The sequence below is a fragment of the Sturnus vulgaris genome, chromosome 1 (genome assembly GCF_052056855.1).
Source record: "Sturnus vulgaris isolate bStuVul1 chromosome 1, bStuVul1.hap1, whole genome shotgun sequence".
Lineage (NCBI taxonomy): Eukaryota > Metazoa > Chordata > Aves > Passeriformes > Sturnidae > Sturnus > Sturnus vulgaris.
The window spans coordinates 109,568,680-109,589,474 of record NC_142243.1 but is presented as its reverse complement, the minus strand read 5'-3'; the positions used below and the strand labels follow the sequence as shown (position 1 = coordinate 109,589,474).

General features: G+C 36.0%; 1 protein-coding gene across 3 annotated transcripts in view; it reads right to left on the bottom strand.

The window, feature by feature from the left end:
- MIB1 (MIB E3 ubiquitin protein ligase 1) overlaps positions 1-20,795 on the bottom strand; it is a 76,828-nt gene that overhangs the window by 38,498 nt on the left and 17,535 nt on the right. For all 3 annotated transcript variants that reach the window (XM_014871291.2, XM_014871292.2, XM_088173926.1), the window contains exons 5-12: positions 16,710-16,776; positions 15,798-16,002; positions 14,736-14,919; positions 14,251-14,395; positions 12,991-13,124; positions 11,887-11,994; positions 7,936-8,133; positions 5,335-5,486 (exon numbers count right to left, since the gene is read on the bottom strand). In XM_014871291.2, the coding sequence (XP_014726777.1) occupies positions 5,335-5,486; positions 7,936-8,133; positions 11,887-11,994; positions 12,991-13,124; positions 14,251-14,395; positions 14,736-14,919; positions 15,798-16,002; positions 16,710-16,776 (1,193 nt within the window). The remainder of the gene's footprint in view (positions 1-5,334; positions 5,487-7,935; positions 8,134-11,886; positions 11,995-12,990; positions 13,125-14,250; positions 14,396-14,735; positions 14,920-15,797; positions 16,003-16,709; positions 16,777-20,795) is intronic.

Sequence of the window (20,795 nt, the reverse complement as noted above, 5' to 3'; positions counted from 1 at the left end):
GGGCATTAAACATTTTTACATATACTATCAGGATAAAAGAAAATGAAATCTACCCTGCTTTATTATATAATCATTCCTAAAAAGTTAACACTAACCAGAGATATAGCAATGGAATTGAAAGCACTTGGCATTTATATTTGTGCTAACCAACTACAGCATAAAAGCAGCTGCAAAAGGGAACCTGCCAGAAAATGAATGAGGGGAAGGGGGGGAGGAGGGTGACAAGGAAACGGAAACATTCTTCCCCAGTAAAGTTTAACATAAAGAAGTAAGGGAGCTCTCTATATGATCGAAATTTTAAGACTACAGTTTCTAATCTAGTCTAAAATTTGATTACACTAGACAGGAAAAAGTTAAAACCGTAACTATGATTTGATTTGAGAGTCATCCAAAGATCCTCAAGGAAATACTCAAGGACAGAACTAACCTGCATAGGCCTTTCTGGTACATAGCTTTAAATCTTGCCATCTCCAAATTAGGAAAGAGTTAAAAATTTGCATTGACAAGAAACAAATTGTGTAACACAGAAGAAAGCTGGGTATTCTTTGTGCACTGCTCTCGTGCTTTAAAATGTGTTACTGAATTATAAGCTTCCTGCACTCCAATGCTTTGCTAAAGCTGGTAAAATGGAACCAAATCACCTCTTCAATGGATTTGGTCCCCTTCAACCAGCTGTAGCTATGCATTGATCACTACAGGATTTCTCATGTTTTTAACACTGGACACAAAACCTGCTCAGAGCAATTATGCAGTCCTCTCTGCAATCCAGCTCAACTTCTAGGCACCCTGAATATGGAAGGTAACCATGAATATAGCAAATTCTGTATTACAAAATTTTAAGTTTGTATTTGTAAATAAATAGCTACTGGTGTTTAACATTTTGTCCATATGCAACGAAAATCATCTCTTACAATATTTATTAAAAAGATAGGTAAGCAATGAAATAAACATTTCCCAACGATTTATTGTTTCTTGTATTCTTCCTCAAGTCTGGTGCTCTTTCGAGCAGAACTGACCAAAAACACGCAGAACCCAAAAGGAAACAATCAAAAACAGTACTGGCAAAGCAGGTTTACTTTCTGGGCATCCCTCTCCTCTTTTTTTCATTGCACAAGGAAGGAAACTCCACGGGGCAGGAACTATATTTGCCATTTTGTATCTGTCGGGCACATTATTTACTATTTAAAGATAATAAATTTGTCACTGACCTCAACAGCTACAGGCTAATCTGCCATCTAATAATAGGTCTGCTCATGGAGATTATATTCTTCCTCCAAACCAACTTGAACAAAAGTATTCTTCCAAAGCATTTTCTGACATAATACTTTAATAAGAGGTTTTAAAAACAGGCTCTCTTTGCACTCAGCTTCAACTAAGCTTAACCTACACTTACTGTCAGGACTGCAAATACAAAAGGAAAAAAACACTTTGACAGGCTTAGAAAATAATTGTACCACTCTCATTTCCTCAGAACTTGTCTCTCTGAGGACCTACATGACAACACAGCCGGTGAGTCCTGCAGACAGTTCCTGAAGACACTCATTAACATCAGGTAGAAGTGAGAAACCCCACCTCTCAATTAAATTGCTACAGTTAGAAATTTCAACGCCAGCCTGTTCAAGCCATCTGCGAATCTAAAAGCAAATGGGAGACCTCCTAAATAATAAGAAATGCATGGGGAAAAATTATCATTCCATTTTAAAGCACAATCTCCTGCTTGTCAGTTTATGAACACAAAGATGGCAATACCTCTCGCTATTGGAGAGCAATACATAAAATCTGCATCTTACTCCAGGACTTTAATCTTTTGATTTAAAGTCCAGCAGAATTTATTGCTCTGAAGAACTAATCATACATAAGTGTGAAGTCAGGTCAGCTCCAAGAGCAGCCTCTATTTAAGATGCTAGCTGTAGAGTGAATAAAGCTCTCTTCACAAGATACAATGCAAATCTAAAACTAACTGGGGCAACGGATATAAAATACGCCTACACTTCACAGTCATGTCTTCAGCTCAAAAATCTGAAGTCACAGGTATGCGAATAGATCAAACATAAGCAAGAGATGATAACATGGCAAAAATAACGAATCTGTACAGTATTTTCAAATTTTACTCTCCTTTTTTCTGTCTGAAAAAAATCTCATTAACACTGAAGAGGCAAAGTCTGCCAAGCTTTGAGTCTCACAGTACTTTGAAAAAAGTCCAAAATAAATGCACTTTTAATGACTGACACAGTTAAAAATCATGAACAAGAAACCATGTATTAAATAAAAGTTTAACTTCACGACACTTAATTTAAAATTTCTTTTTAGCTCTCGCATGCACAAGTTTAAAGCTACCTACAGCATAAACGAACATCCATTCTACATTTCAACACTATACATCAGCACAAAAACCAAAAGTTCTCTTCCTGTACCAATTCATAAGGTACAAAGAGAAGCAAAACATAAAGAGAGGAAATATTCTACTAAGAATAGGATGCTCTCTGAAACACAGTGTACCTTGACTTGTGGAAAACACAGCCAAACTGCCATGGAAGATAAAGTGCTGAGAAAATCTAAGCTATTTGACATAAATCACTATCTTTCTTATAATATTTATCCAATATTCAAACATCTAAAATAGAATGTATTTGTTTTCATAATAAAAATTTAAAACTTTGAAATGTTCTTCTCAGCACAATTTCTAGGTTTTTTCTTGGGACATTTATCTCTCTATTATTTATAAAGGTCAGAATGCAAAAACCAAGATTTTGCTCTGAAAATGAAATTGGTTCCAAATACCTACTTGACACCAACCAGAAAAAATACGATAGAAATCCACCTCTGTTTATTTTCGTATCCATGCACTTAAGACACGCATTTATTTTATTATCCTCGACAAGGCAGATGTATGTGACCTTTATAAATTCTTGCATATCTAGCACGTTTTTAATTTTTGGAATTATAGCTATGCATATATGTGTATGCAAATGCATACACATTTATATACACATACGAATACATGTTTAACTTTTATAAAATAAAGAAACTACATAATATACCTATATATTTGAAAATTAGGGGAATGTAGTGCACTGTATTAATATAAGGCACCACATCCTGAAGCCACAAAAACTCTAGTTTAGGTGGAGCAGGGAAGCTTAGATGAGGAAAGATAGGTCTTTAAGTAAGATTTCAAGCAGAACCTATTACATACTGTTTGTGACCCACAACAGCAACAAGCTAAAGATGAGGGGGTTATTTTTAACAGTGTTTGAAATAGCTTGGGCTTAGTGTATTTAACAATTAGTAATAGCCATTGTTCTATATCAGATTAGAAAAACAAAGTGGCAAATACAAAAACTTTGGCTTCATTCAGAAACAGGCAAGTGGCTGAACTACAAAATCAGCCATGAAACAAACGAGTATCACTGAAGTCTTGAGGAATATAAAACTCAACTCTTAGATGAATAAAACTATTATGACAATTTTTGGCCAGGGGGAAGAAATCAAAATAGATTTATTTTGGTTTCATTTTAAGTTATTTCTTCCTAGGCTGATGGGTAAAATAGCTAATGCTGTGAGCATTAGGTATTTTAGATGAAACTACTCCTTCTGTGATGGGAGACAAAATTCCTTTTCTGCATGCTTGAGCAGTGCTCAGATGGAACTGCAACCAAAAAATAATATCAAACATCTGTTTTAGATACAAGTGAAACCCATGGAGGGAACCTACACAGCATTCAAATCACTAATACTGGAAACATTTTCCAATACTTTCAATAAAAACTGTAAAGGAGAGAGCATTCTAGTTAAAACTGCACTATACCTCACATTCTACCAACCATCAAAATAACCCAGTCTGAACTACAGACTTGGATTCCTCCATCAAAGGAATGGTCTGTTACTCCTAAAACATTCACCCACAGAAAAATCTCCAGTACATGCCTATGAAAAACATTTTTTCCCCATACACTTTCCCTGCATCTCATCTTGAGATTATGGTCACACAAACCAACTACCATAACAGTTGAGGAAAAGCATTGCAGGAAAAAAAACAAACAAACAAACAAGAAATGCCCCGCCTAGGTAACTGAGACAGGAAACAGTGCTCCTGGCTAATGCTGTTATATAAGTAGGAAGAATTCACTTTAGAGGAAGAAGTTACCAAGTCAGACTTGAAAGAATTGTCTTCTGAATGCCAAAAATAAGCTCCCTTCACTTGGTCCTTGAAATTAGGTCCGTAAAGACCTTTTATGAGTACTGTAGAAAATGGTAAACATTTATTCATCCTATCAACATTTCCAATCATTATTTTTTACCTCATGAAATTATTCCATTCCACAAACAGAAAATGAATTATGTTTACTTTTTAACTATCAGTCTTGATAGTTATGTTCTAAGACACTAACCTAGATTTTAATCCTGTATATTAATAATGGGTGGGATTTATTCAAATTTACAGCCTTATTTCTCCAACTTCTGTCAACTGAAAAACCAAAGTTAGTAGTAAACAAGCAAATACACACATTTCTTGTTTTGTGTTAACTATACTGAATACTCTACCCCAGGGTAAAATATTATTGAAGTCTTGTTAGCCTGACAGCTTTGAAAAACACCATTTATCCAAAACACAATAAAGAACCAGCAAATCAACTTTTCTTTAAAGTTCTATCTATGCACCAGTTTTCAAAGCTATCTTAACTGAAAACTGAATTTAGACATATAGAATACAGCTAGTATAAAACAAACTATGCCTTAAAATGAACTTTTTCAGTCGAGCTGCTATATAAAAGCTGAAATACAAAATTCCTTCTAGATACACTTCTATGAAAATATAATTAACTGTCTCATATACTGACAAATATAATCTAATGCAACAATCCTAAGAGTGCTTCAGAGCTGTGTGGATAATTTTTAAGTAAACCATAACTTAACAATTATCCACAAATAAGTATTTCTAAAAATCTCAAATCTCTTTATCAATTCCAACAGTCAAGAAGGGAAATGTAGCAGTATTTACTATTTCTATCCTATGTCAAGATTCTATCTTCAAGATCTTACTAACTTATTTATCAAAACTTCTATTGGCAAAATTTTACAGCCATGACAAGAAATTTCTCAGGAATTTGGAGTTATCTGAATACAGCATCAAATTGAGCAGATTGCTAGCTTCATTCTAGTGAGAGTTTCCCAGCATTAGAAAGATGCATAGCTAAGCAACATCAGCATTTAAGAAATACATCTACACGCTGATTTAAGAATCTTCTGAAAGAATACCATAGTTCTATGCTCACATGCACTTGTTTTCCTTTTACATATGATAAAAAATAATTTTTAAAAAGAAATCTGTACCTAGGGTTTCCTCTTAGTGCAGCATGGTGAAGAGCATTAAACCCATTGTTGTTGGTGATAGTAACATCTGCTCCAGCTTCTAAGAGCACAGCAAGGATATCATCACGCTTTTTACTTATTGCATCGTGAAGTGGAGTGTCTCCTTCAGAATCCTAAAAACAGAAACACTTTATGTCAATTTTTGCATGCATCCATATTAAAAATACACTACAATACCACTAGGAAAACTGACTACACAAACACAAAACAGCTGTTTCAGACCTGAATGTTGCTACACTGCAGAATCCAGAGCAAGCTGCTTCTCGTCTTGCTCCAGTTTTGCAAATGCTTCAGTGGGAAACCCCATCCTGAGCTCCACCATTGTACAGTCATGCTACTGCCAGAACTATGCTTTGCATCCCATAGAACTGAAGACACTGAGGTAGATAATGACTTCTCTATGCTTCTTATCCAGATGGAGTTGATGCCCAAATTACAATTTGAGTTAACAGGACAGCAACAAAAACGAATGTGACAGAGAGAAGACTAGTTAGGCAGAAGGAGGCATGGAATTTTGAGTAATAAATGCTAAGTTTTAGCTAGCAGTTAACCATGTAGAAGACAATACCAAAACGACACTGTGAAATTAAAGCATAGGCAAATCAAAATAAAATGCAGTCTAGGTATTAAAAGTAGGCATATCTGTTGTTTTAACCAAAGCGTACCATTTTCCATGAAGCAAAAGCCAATGTCATAAAGAAATATTATGCTTTTAACTTGTTATGGCTAATACAAGATTATATTACACAAGGTACAAGATAATACTTGACTGCACAATTAAGCAGGCAAAGAATTTATACTTTTAGCTTGACGTATTATTTTTCAAATATCTCAAATAAAGAATAAATACTTTTTACTCCTAGAAGCATTTTGTACATTACTTATTCAAGGACTCAAATGGCTGGACTGAAGAGAAATGAGAAATGCCCTAGACTAACAGCAAGAAAACACATCCGTTTAAGCTTATTTGCAGCTACATAGGCAAAATCTCCAGATTTATACTTCCAGTAAAATTCTTGCACCATGTAAGTCAGGAAGTCTTTTGCCACCAACACTGAATCAACTACAAGCTGACTAACACAGAAACTGAACATTTTAGCAATACGCTAGTACGAAAACGGATCTCTATGTGAGAATCAAAACCTGCCAAACAAGAAGTGCCAGAATATGGAAACACTTGAACCAATTTGAATCAATTTGCCAGAACTAAATCATGTAGCTTTTATTTGGTTTAATTGATCATATTTCTTCCATTTCCTGTTTACAAACTAACATATGTTTCTGTTTACACAGTGAAGTGGCCACAGTAGTAGAGTGCTGGCCAGTTAAATTCCAGTCACATCTCAGTCCTACTCCCCTGTGCTCTCATTGACAAAATCAATCACTTACTCACATTTGCACATCACAGGTCCTCAACACACATGCTGAATCCGAAACTTCGTATTTTTCAATAGCAATTATATTTTCCAGATGGAGCATCTTTGCACCATTCTACTGACTTTTTCAACGGAAATAAAATTCTGTCATTTAAATTCAGGCAAATCCACTTCGGCAACCCATATGTTCCTCTGTGACTTACAGTCACCCTTTACTGGTCTCAGCACATCAGATTCCTTATTAAATCTACTGTTCAACAAATACTAAACAGGATCTGGATGAACATAACAACTCAACCTCAGCAAGATCAAGACAGTACCTTAAGAGTCAGGTAGAAGGAGATAAATAAACAATCACTATGCTCACTAATTTCAGAAAAACTTTTGTTCATCTTTTATGTGGATAAATAGCTCAAAAAAATCTGATTATTGACATGGTAGAACAAGGAGGCAATGTCTTATTACTGCATATCTTGATTTGCCCAGGCCACGACAGCTTTTTCTGATGCAAATCTCTTCAAACTTACCCATTCTCATTTGTTTTACTAATGCAGTTCATGCAGCTGCATTCAGCAGTGTGGATACCTGCTTATCTGATAGCACATTTCCACTCTACCTTCTAAACAGGACATTGCACTTACACTACTGCTTCCACGGCCTTCATTACAGATAACGTTCCCTGTGAAATTATGGCACTTGACATTCTATGCATGAGGGCTTTCTAGATAAAAAGCTGAATATTTGAAAGTGAATCTGACTGAATAGTTCTATCAATGATAGATCTATTTAAGGAAAACAATAAAAGGTTTCTTTTAACAAGATATTCCACAGTATCATCGAACTGCTAAACTGTAACTTGCAGAAGGAGAACAAAGTTGTGGGTTCGATATAGGAGTAATTAATCAGGGAGAAAAGTTAAAAAATTAGAAGTAACTACAGACTGTGGAAATATCAATTAGTATCAACTGTCTAGAATGATCCAGGTGTCAAGCTAGCTACCAAGAAAAACCGAGTTAATAGCATTTTTGTTAAGAGTTGATCACACGGTGGGGTGAAGGTTGAGGCAGACAACTTTACAATGTCTGTTCCTTTAAATCTCATTTTCCATAACTTTTCTATCAACTACGTACAGCAAATCATACAATTCAGTAGCTGAAAAGTGACCCTACACTAAAATTTACTTTACCTGGAGACTGGGGTGGCAGCCAAAGTCCAGTAAAGTCTTGACAACTTGCAGATGACCTTTGTTGACAGCAATATGGAGGGGAGTCTGCCTGCGCTTGTTGCGAGCGTTCAAATCTGCGCTGCCTCGGTGCAACACCTCAATCACGGCACCCTCGTCACCGAAGGCTGCATGATGGACAGCCCTGTCTCCATCCTTGTCCTAAAGTGGAAACATTCATTTAACCTGGTATAGTTCACATTTCCTTGGCATTGAAACAAGAAGATTATTTCAACTAACAACTGTCCATATTTGATGTAATAAGAAAAATGAGACTATCATGATACCATTAAAATATCCAATTAAATAATTGCTCAAACGGCAGCAATAGAGGATGAAAAATCAGTTTATATATAAACACAGTTTATATATAAACACAAGTGCTCTACAGCATATGATATTCTACAGCATATATAACTATTGCCCTGAATCTTTGTGTGGTTTGTTCAAACTCAAATGGCTTCCTTTGGGTTTCTACTACAAAACAACCACTGTCAAGAAAAAACCCAAAACAAAAGAAACAAAAAACCCACAAACAAAATCCGTTGCCCAAACAATATTATGCTTAATATCCTATGGTAGTTCTTTCTGTAACCTGGGAAGTGTTACAGATTCCAAAACATAGTGTAAGACATGAGTATTTCCTCATTCATAGAATTAGGTTAGGATTTATTATGTGTCTTGGTTTTCATTTAATAAACCTTTTCCAAAGGAAATCTGTGACTGATGCTGACATTAACTAGAAGTTCTGATTCTGTGTTGATGATTCACAGTATTAAAACTCTGATTCAGTTTGTTTCAGTTTCACCCAAATTGAGAATTAAAATGTGAAAGCCAAATTTGTCAGTTTAGGCTATTTCACAGAATAATGTTCACAGAAGTTGACTGAACAACATGAAACATTTTCAAATATCAATCAAGTGATTGCACTATTAATGACAGTATACAAAAGACAGAAGTAAAATGGAAGTTATACATGATGAAATAACTTCCATAAGCTAGTTTCTGAGTATTTGTGCATAATTTAATATAACCATGTATTTGTAGACTTCAGTTTTGAAAGCAGAGAAATACTGAAAATTGTAAAATAAAATCATGACTGATCAAGGGCTCACTGCCTCTCCTACCTTAGCTTAAGTTTCTCATCAATTTACTTCTTCAGCAACATCTTTCAAAAGTATTTTTATTATATGTAATACATTTCTAATATATTTTAAATCCATGCAAAAAAATAATAGCTCTTAGCATAAACTGCATGTGCACAGTAAGACTAGTTACAGCATTTTAAATCGTGGAAGAAGACTTATCTCCTAATTATCCAATGCACCTTTTTGAAAATATGGATATGGTTTTTAAGATAGCCAGGGCACTAAACAGCAGTTTCAGCAGCTACAAAAGGAATAGATAAAGATACTTTTATTCATTCCAAATCAACTCATGCTACCAAGTTGCATTCTCAGTTCACAGTATTCCTTCTCAGGCTCATCTAACATGAACGAACAGTCAAAAGAAGCCAAAGCTTGCTCATTTGCAAGGGGAAAGGATCAGAAAGGGAACCTTCTCTATATTTTTAATCTGGTTATAAGGATCATTATGAGGCAAACCTTATCAAGAGTGTGCCAGTAGTACTAAACTGCTACAAGATTCGTTTTTACAGAGCACTTGGTTTCACAGAAGCATAGTAATTTGTCGTTTCATATTTGCAGTCTGAAAAGTACACCAAGATATTTACTGATGAAACTTCATATAATTATTGTTATAATAATGTTTTAGTTTTACCATATTTCAATTTTGAGACACAACTGCCTGATTTTATTAAGTCTTAATGTATAGAATTCCTACTTTAATGAGCAGAGGGCTTTTTTTAGCTCAGCACCAAAAAAAAACATCTCAGGAACTAAATCCTACCCAACAGCAACAATTCATCTAGAAAAAGCTAGCAACTAGTAAATCATCTGTCCTTAAGACTTACATTTAGCTATAAATCGAAACATTAAAAGCGCTGCATTTCTATACATGCCAACAGTATAATATTGTCAGTACTGTTTATATAATAAATGACAACCAATAATGTGTGCAGCCTAGAAGGCTACATATTTTTGCAATGCAATATCTACATCAGGCTTTTTAAGCTATGTCAATAACTGTTCTCTGATTAAACAGGGGGCACTTGTAGTCTACATTAAGACACGTAATGTAGACATGGCTTAGAAAATACAGGAGACAACAATGAGGATATTCCCAGAAAATGTCATCATGCACGTATACACGCTGCAGTAGTGACTGTAAGCATAAAAATATCTGACTTAGCTATAAAGCAAGGAAAGTATGGATTTTAATGCAATGCTTCCATGCCTCAGACCACGACAGTGAAGTAAATGGACTATATTTTTGCTCTCTGCTTAATGGGATGGCTCTGCTGAATATCTGCATCTTATAAACAGTTATATTTATAAACATTATACATACATAAATACATAAATATTGATAAACCGCTTAAAGCCTGGAAAATATAACTGTTAATCTAATAATAATATGAAAATTATTAATATTATAATAACCAAGGCAATTATATAATCAAGTGGGAATACCATCTTCACTTAAGCAAAACAGTTATGTGAAGATGGCTTTAAAAGTTAAGCAAAATCCCTGACAATTTTCTTATGCTAGTGTGATGGTGCTTCTGAAGCCTGAGCAAACGCAAACACTTCACAATTCCAGTGCTAGCAGATTACCAGGTGTATTGTCTTCAAACTGTTTAAGTAGTGCTTCTACCTCCCTCTTTAATGCTTCTAAGCCTCTCTTCAGTCCACCACTTGATTAACACAGCAGCTCTGAACACCACAGCACAGACAGAAAGCAGTTTAGTCTAATTTTCACCGTATTTGCTTTGTACTGCAGTGAAAGCACTACTTCTAACATGAAGTTACTTCACAGAAATCAGACCACAGCAGGTACACATTGCATCAATCTAAGCCATCTTTAGAATCTAGCATGAAAGCTTTATATATTAATGGTGCATCTGTAAATATAATTTGAATCCAAGAATTATATTCCCTCATTAATATTTTAACATTTTATAACCTCCATATATCAAATACAATATAAAGCTAGATGCCCATGCATGTGAAGTTATTTTTCTGTTATGCAAACAACAACTGGGTGCACAATTAATTTCTCAGCATCCCACTAGGCTTCAGTTTTTATTCTTAATAAATCAAATTTGACAGATCCTTCTTATGCCTCACAAAATGAGAAATGGTTGCAATATCAGTGCATTCTGAGTAAATAATTGAGTAAAAATCAATTCAAAATGCAAATATCACAGTACGCTGATAGGTGGTTCTCACAAACAATTATTCTAAAAAAACCTAAACAAGAAACATCCTTCTGTTTTCAGTGAAGTTTAAAAAAAAGGCACTGAAAAACTGGATGCAGAGCTGGCAGTCTCTACCCAAAGATACTGCTACTACTTTCTGCTTAAACTTGCTCTAAGTAAAAATTTAAAGATTTCTCCTAACTGAATTTTGTTCACAAGAAGCATGGCAAGCATCTGAAGTTGGAGATGCAGCTCCTGACAACATCTTTTTCCCTCAATGCCACAGGCAGAGTTCCCATTGATTCAACTGTTGAAATGAAACCAAAGGAAAGAAAGAAGGGGGCTCATCGCATAGTGGCTAACAATGCTCTATTATGTTAGTTGTTACATTTCATTTAATAAGAAGAGTTAAAGAATTAGATATTGACCCCTTTATAATACTGTTACCATGAGTCTAATTTGGGTACACAATCACAGTAACAAAAGCAGTTTTTCACTCTCTCTGGCATTTAAAAAGAAGGCAAGTCAAGTAGAATTCTCATGCATGTAACAAAGTTTAAGGATACACAAAGCATATTTTGAAATTTTTAGGTTACCTCTGCTTCTACATCCACGTTCTGTTTCAAAAGCAACTTCAAAATGTCGACATGGCCATTCTGGCTTGCAGCTTGCATAGCTGTGTGTCCAGCACATTGCCCATTCACCTGGAATGCCAACACTTCCAGGTGAGTTTCAAGACACACACACACACCTGTGAGGCTGTTTAGCAGTAAAAAAACTTAAAGCAACAGCACACGTAACATAGAATCAAATGAATAATTTCAAGATTATTTCTTAGTATATATAGATCTCCTAGGTCTTCTCTACTTAATTTCTGTATTAGCTAGACTGAAGAGGAAGAAATGGATTTATAAAGAAATATTAAGACATTAATGATATTTGGATTTAAAAAATTCACCTTTTAGCGACTCCTGTAAAGGTAAGGTTTTTGAGAACAAGTCTCAGATTTATACCTGTCCTCTGCTCTATGGTACATGTAACTTCCTTGCCAAATTTATGGCAACAACAGGAGAGAGTCTACACAAAAACTCATGTTTCATAAAATCTTAAGCTAAAAATCAGTGCTCAGAACTTAAGAAGTTCAGACACTTAAATGTGAGCATTACTACTGCTGTTGTGAGAAATACTGGAACTTTAAAATATGTTCCCTAAACAAACTCCAAAATTACTAAGCATTTTGTTTTAGACTTTTCAGTATTAGATAAGTTGAGAAAAGGATCCTGACAGAGAACAGATTAAATAATCTACCTTGTGAGTTAATAAAACAAATTCACAACAACAGCAAAACATCCTGAAAAATCTACCCTCCTTCCTTCTATCCCCCTTGAAAAAAAAGAATTTGAAGACCCTTCAGTAACTGTGAATGTTTGGTTCTCTGCACCAACTCTGGCAGCCAGAGGTTGAAAATATCTTAATTCATGGCAGACAAAAGGATACAAAATCTGTCCAGCAAGACATCTCTGTGTTCACACAGCCCACACACATTTCATAGGACAACAAATGGGAGAAGAGACACTGGAAATAACTGTACTGCTTCTAAGAAGACACACTACTGACTGGCAAGGAGTATTCAGAACAGCTGCACTTCCTTTAGTACTAGAAGCCCCGCAAAAGAGATACTCCCAAAACAGAACACTCACATCTACATCTGGCCTCTTTAGCAAGTCTTCCACTTTAGCAACATCTCCATTGGCAGCAGCTTTAACCAATTCTTCATTGAGATCTCCAGATTCTTGGGTTTCAAATAATTTTTTCAATAGCTGGGACAATCTCTCTGTAAATGTTAACCAAAGGACAACTAAGACTACAATTCTAATTACACAAGAACAGAAAAAAAAATAAAAACCAGCTACATTTGTTGTGTTTCTAAGGCCATGTACATAGTAATACACAAACTACCATAAAATAGCAGCTGTAGAATTACTGAGTTTGAAATAAGAGCTGCAGCCCAGAACCCATTAGACAGTGGAGACTGTCACATTAGACACTTCAGAACAAAGATGGCTGAATCAAAAATAGCTTTTCTTCCACAAAATACGAAAGGTTAGGACAAGGTAAAAACATAAACTTATGTATTGCTGTAAGAGACTTTCTAATATCAGGTATAGCCTGCCTTCTGTGATTTGAAACACTAAGTTTTATTACTCTTCTAGATAGTTTTATGGCCACTGTACTCGCTTCTTTATTGAAAAAACTCACCGCATCTATGGCTCCTTAGGGAAAAATCTAGAAAACTATGTAGAAAGTTTTTTTGGCATTAAAGCAAATATGTGAAGAGAAAGAATAACTAGCTATGACTAAAAAAAGGAAAAAGTCTAGTTTCAATTGATCTGTGAAACTGCCAACAGAATACAAAACATCCTGGACAGTCTTTCTGCTTTGTTATTAAATGAATGACAGCATGTTCAACAAAACTGAAGTGTGATTACATACACACCAAAAAATCCCACTATAATTACTCTGACTAAATTTTAAGACAGAAATTTTAAAGAAATAAATAACCTGAGTTACAATAAATAACCACCTGCAATAGATCCTTCACCTATGCCTGCTATCTTAAACCACCCATTAAACAAGGAGGCTACTTGTTACTGCCAGTGACACTCTCTTCATGCCTTAGTCCCTACTTCAATCTCATGTCCCTTCCAACCATTTTGAAGTCCTTAGTGGTCCTCCAAAGACACACCTGCATTGTGACCAAACAGAAGCACCTGATCATATAATATCTCCATATTGACTGCAAGCTTTTTTCCTATCTTTCTCAAGTACAACTTCAATTATCTAAACTCCAAGTCCGTTATTAACCTTGCATACAAATAATATATTAGTACGTAATAACACTTTTAAAATTAATACAATTACTTGCCATACGTATATTACTGGATGTTTTTCAAACTTACCACCAGATGCATTACTTATAGCAGATCCTGCTGATGCCACCTTTGAGACAGCTGCTGGATTATAGGTCCAAGATGTCCCACAAACCTCTACCTTTAAGTCACTGTCTGAATAGATTTGCTGAACCCGACCAACTTTACCTAAAGTCTGAATTTAAGAAAACATTGAAGGCAAAAAGATTTCACTGAAGGCAAAATTCAGATTTCTAAATATTTTATTTTTAATATTATATACATTTTATGAAGTCTATAGTTTAACAGCACAATCACTACTACCTTTAGATAGGTTTCATTAGGCTAAGCAGATTGCTACATCTGAGCAAGTATTACACTACGATTGATGAAAATTTACTTAGAAGAAAATCACTTTTAGACTACTGCAGCCTCCAGGAGGAGGTATTGGTATCATTATTGGTATATTACCAACAATAACAAGAAATACTATACAAGCTTTGCCATTCTATGAATGCAAACACACAGCTACTCACTGGAAGCATTGCCTCAGCCCACTCTCCATGACCTCTCTGGAGAAGTTTGATTCGCTCCAGGTCGTAGCATACTTGAACAAGGTCACCCACTTGGAATTGAGAGGTACCTCCTTCTGCACCTTGGGCAGCATCTCCACTTCGGACAACGTTGGCCTTGGTGAGAACAGCTGGATTAAATGTCCACCTAAACAACGAATAATTTAAAGCAGATATTAAACATACAAAGTGAAATATATGTTTAAAAATTATCTGTTGAGTAAGTTTCTGCTTGTTTGCCTACAAACTTTCTGCAACTGGATACCATGTTTGCTGTTTTCCATTTTTTGTCCTTAAACTTGACTGTGGCTCATTAATTAATTAATTGTGGCTCATTAATTAATTTCAAGGATAATCTTTAGAGATATACATTTGTAAAGGCAATTAAGAAATATCCTGCCTAAGAGGAAGCAAGCTGACAGCAATGAAAGTACCTATACAGTTGCTTTATTATTCCAGGGATAGGAAATAACTGGTTGAAAAGCAGCAGATCCAATTTGTCTCACAAGGACTGAACTGTCATGAAACAACATGGGAAGAACACAGAATTTTGGCCTCTCCTCCTAGGTCAAAAGATGCATTAATAAGTTATAACAATCCTTTTCAATTAAATTGATCATGCCAAGGTGACTCTAGTTTAGACAAGATCCCTCTGCAGATTGTCACCAGTCTTCTTAAACTATTTTCCTGAAAACCCACAACGAATTACTATTACCTTGCCTCTTGAAACCAAGGGATAGATAGTTTTTAATTTAAAAGGAAGTTACTGCTTAAAACACTATATTTTGTAAATAAGATAGTCTAGAACTTAATTTCTTTTTTTGGACTCAAATTTTTACCCACCAAGTGAGAGAGGCAGCAAAATTCCTTTTCCCACTTAAACATCCTCAAAGTCCTCATTACACATCTAGAAGAAAACCTTAACAGACACAAAAGGAGTAAAGAAAGCTTCTGGCTCCAAATAATCACAAGCACTGAAGGCAAGGGATGTTTGTGAGAAGCAATGATGAAGGCCACAGAACAAACCTGTTGCCACTTGGATACTGCACTACAATGTCATGGTCCTCATCGATGCCACAAACCGTTCCAGTTGTTGTTAAGGTTTCAAACATGCCATCAGTCCATCCTCCGTGACCATGCTGCAAAGACTGCACAATTTCCAAATCGAGGTCAATGTTTACAAGGTCACCTATTTGCAGCCCACCAGGGTTTCTGTTACCATTCTGCTCACCTGAAAGGGAGCAAAAATAAAGAAAAAAAAAAAGTTTCTATCACCCTACTAATTTTCCAAGCAATTTAAATAATGGAAGTTAATTTCTGAGACTCAGAGAATTGTTAAGGTTGGAAAAGACCTTTGAGATTTTCAAGTTCAACCCAGCCCCACCACCATGTGCATCGTTGAACCCTGTTCCAAGTACCCTATCTACATGTTTTCAACACTTCCAGGGATGGTGATTCCATACCAATGTCTTTCAACTGTGGTGGCCAACAGATAAAAAAAAACTTTGGAACCTCTGGCAACAGAATTGTGTGTTTCTTGTTGAGTTTTCAAGGCAAATAGCAGTGACACTGGCAAATGCTAAATACTTGTGACAAGTTCCACCATGGGCTCTAACTGGGATCTTAATAGCTATCATATGGTGTTAGACATATGTAAATATGAACAGCTATGTTTAGCTTATTAGAAATACAGTGCACAGGACACACAACACAATTTATAACTTAATGAACACTTAAAAGCTCCCTTGTCATCCCCTTGGCACAATGAAACCAAATATAATTTAGAAAAGCACGACGATATACCATTAGCGCATACAAATGTCACTCTTTACATTTCACTAGTAAGGACAGCCCTTCTGGATGACATTTAAAAAGTAAAGGGAAATCCAAAGTATAGTTAGTACAAATCAACATGAACTTACTTCATCTTCAACTTACCTAACACAGGACAATGGTCTCTGTAGAAAGAGCCTCCTTTTGCATCTTGAACACATTTCAGGTCAGACTACGGAGAGAGATTGAGACAACTTTAGTCCTCAGTGACCAAGTCTCCAGGTCAGAAACTAGAACTTGAAACTGAAATTAAGAAAGGCTGAAAACTGTGTACAAAAAACATGTCCCATGATGCACACAATCTCAAATACTTTCCAATCTATCAGCCTTGACATTTTCAAGACTTTAACCATCCTTACTAATATAAGCGGCTATAAAGGATGAGAAATTTTTAGTTCAAATATGGAATTAATACAAAGCATCTTTGCATTGTTCTATTAAGTTATTTTTTGTTTTAAAAAAGAATTCTGTGAACACATGCAAGGAAGCATCATTTAATGCCTGCCAGTGCTGCCCACTCTTCCCAACATTTTTTGACAGATTCATGTTTAACTTGAAGAAAACGTCACTCAGATTCTATAAAATGAAAACTTTGCAATTAAGAATATGCAAAAGGATATTACTTCAAGAGAGTCAACAAAATACTACACTGAGCTAAACATGTTCTTTTTAAAGAGGAAAGTTCTAAAGCCCATCCTTCATAAAACTGTTTCATATTAAGAGAAAGAAATTTCAAGTGTGGTTACCAACTCTTATTCACAAAGAGGATTTTCTATAATTCTCCTTTCCTTTAGGCTTTTTTCCTGTGTAATGCTTAATTCCAAATAGCTATCATCTGCTATTGTTCCTTATGAAACAATTCTCACTAAACAAAGGGAATTTTTATATGCAAAATAAGTTGGGAATGAGATCAGAAACTGCAAAATGTATCAGAATATTCTATGGCATAGGGGAGGAAGTAGGGGACAGGTTGGATAATGATATCATTAACACAATCAATATTTGAACAATTCTTTTACCCATACCTAAGATTTACTGGCAGACTGTCCTCCTGCAAAAGGATTAAATGAAAACTCTGAACTCTTCCAAATCATCAAGGCTCTGGTGAGCACAATACCACCCTTGGCAACTGGTAAGCAGTCAGAAACAATACAAAATTCAGTCTATGTCCTGATCTACGAAGAATGTACTGCCACTTTGGAAAAATGATGAAGACAGCCAGAGGAAAACAATGAGATTTGAGCGGCTCCTCAAATCCCCTGAGAAACCAGAGACAGAGCTTGCTCAGCTCGGCAGCAGAAGGCCTGCGACAGGATGCTGCCACCCGGTGGGCAGGTGCTGGGTTTAGCTCGGCCGCAGACAAAGGGGCTGCACGGACCGTCCCAGATGGCAAACTCATTCATCCCCCGGAACGAGAGATGATTGAATGTGCCCGGGAGCACTGGGTCTCACCCACTGAATACAAGCCCTCCGTGTCAGGCAACAACCAGCTGTCTGTGAAGGAGACAAGGAGGGGTGCACATGCGAGAGCTGCTGTCACATTCTTCAGAACACCAAGAATAGAGCGCAGGAGAGTCCAAAAGCTCTCCTCCCTGCCAGGCAAAATCACAGTGAAAGACTGCTTGTGCTACAGGAAAGTGTTAATGCATCAAGCAGACTGATGCCCAAAACTTAGCAGAAGAAATAAAATGTTCATTAAAAGGCTAATTGCTTTTTTGCAGCTGACATTACTAGGAAGCCTGTTACGGTATCCTAAATTTTATAGGAAAAAAAAGCCAAACTCAGAAACCTGCATTTGTATTTTACCCTGCCTGTACTGTGCCCTGCACACAGTTTATTTCTGGAGTATAATGATATGCTCGGTTGAAAAACTAAGTGGTAGCTTGGTGTCCAACCTCAGCTTCACAACTGTCTTCCTTTCTCTTACATGATGTAGTCAATGTTATACTGCTAAAGAATAAAACAAGAGTCTGATCTAACTATTGCAGAAAAGCAAGGGAACATGTTTTTTTTTTCCTTCTTCTTGCCCAGAAGCCTTCAACAAAATAATGGAGGACCCAAAACACACAAAAAGATAAGACACTGACAGATATTCAAGTAATTTACATACTGTATATAAGCAGAGTGCCTTTGGCAACTTAGCTAACAGCACTACTAAGGAAAGTACTATCAGTAAGATAAAGGCCAGTAAATACCTTAAAATATAACCAAACTCAAGACTCTGGAGTTTTAGGGTAGAAAACTGTACTTAATTGTATTTCAGTGCCACAAAAGCTGGGTAACTACAATTGTCCTTCTAGCACTGGGCTGTTACACTTCTCAGAAAGGAAAACAAGCCTTTTCCTGCTCAAGTAATTTAAGTAAAAAATTAGGGATGATAGTAAGCTCCTGGTAACCCTTCTCTGAGGACTGCATTGCAAGATGCCCCTCTAAGGCACCTGGAGCAAAAACACACATAAATGGAGCCTGGATGCATCAGGCTTTGCACTTCAGAGAACCCCACCAGGATTTCTAAAAGTTATGAATCACCCTGAGACTTCAAAATCAATCAAAATAGCAGATTGTTTGGAGATGAGAAGTGCAAGTGTAAAAGGGGAAATACCAAAACAAGGGATGTTAGAATACAAGTTTCAGACTCACAGCGACACCATCAGAAAAAGCAGTAACAACTCTGAGGTTGGGTGCAATGTAAATACATGGTAGAGATGAAGAAATCAATTTTTCTACAATGACTTGATGAAGAAATTGTTTAATAAACCCCAAGCAGGATTCTTTCAGGAATAATGAGCTATAGATTTTGTAGAATTTGTGTACAATTAGAGACAGAAAGCCCAGTTAAGCAGGCAATCAGTGACAACTCAAGGAAAAGCATGGGAATCAGACATTGCAAGCACAACTTGCAGGTCAGTAGTAACAGCTGATGCACATGAGCAATGGGTAGTAATGGTTTTTACTTACAATGGAGAACTTTGGACTTCCAGGCATCCACAGTTTAACTTTCTAAAAATCTGCATTCCAGGACTTATGTGACTGTATTACATAGAGACCACGACTTGCCCAGTCAAATGGGAAATACAGTAAATATAACACTTTACTTTCACATACCATCCAATTATATCAATGGAAATAAACAGCAGCAATTTCATCTTCATAAAACTTCAGAGAATGAGAACATGAGCAAGGTCAGCAGCACTGGCAGATGGTATAAAAGCACCATTATCCCCGACCTTGAGGAGGAAAACAAAGCTGAAGGAGCAGTTGACTACAGAAATAACTATTAAGTTATTCCAATCAATATGGAATGCCATCCATCAAATCCAGGGTGGGAGGGTCTACAGACTTGATAAGAAAACTAGCCATGCTGCTGAGAAAAAGAGGATGGTTTGATCCAGATGCACTGATACAGTATCTAACATCAGCAGCAAATATCAGGAGAGAAATTAATACTGATCTTACAGATACGCCAGCAGGAACAGTGCCACGGATGCAGTTGTTTAAGGTAGCAATGAATACAACAAAGTAAAGGTCACTTCAAGTCTTTAAACTCACAACAGCTTTTGGCAAGGAAAACAGCCCTTCAGAGGCAAATGGAAAACGTTTAAGGCATGATGCTTTTTCATCAGATTAAGGCAACAAGAGACTGGATAAATCCATAAGTTTTAGCTAAAGGTTTATAAAAAATGCCATATTTCAAATTTCACGAACTCAAGTCCTTTTCAGTTTCAAGAAGCTGGGAAAAGTGAGGTAATAAATGGAGAAAGCAGAAGATGGTAGAGAAAGTGACTGAAGTGACAAAGAGGTGTGAGGCACAGAAAGAATAACTTTCTTACAGAGGAAACCAGATCTCAGGCAAATCCTGAGCAAATGGTTTGTAACCTTATTATTCATTATAGGCACTTTTAAAAGCTTTGCATGAGTAACTTCTATTTTAAAAGGAAGATACAGTCTTCCTAGTCAGTTAATTCTATAAATAAAATTGATCAGCAGGTTGAATTATCAGTAGATGAATTTCTGCTTAATGGAAATATTTTTCTTCACAACACAGAAAGATGAAAAACTTGATCTGATTGAGACTGCCAATGAGAAATGTGACTACATCAAAAAGAAGCAAAACAAAGTTTGTTGGCAAATGCAAATAAATGCAAAAGGCAAACATAAACATCTTCTTCCTCTCTGGATTCAAAAACAACT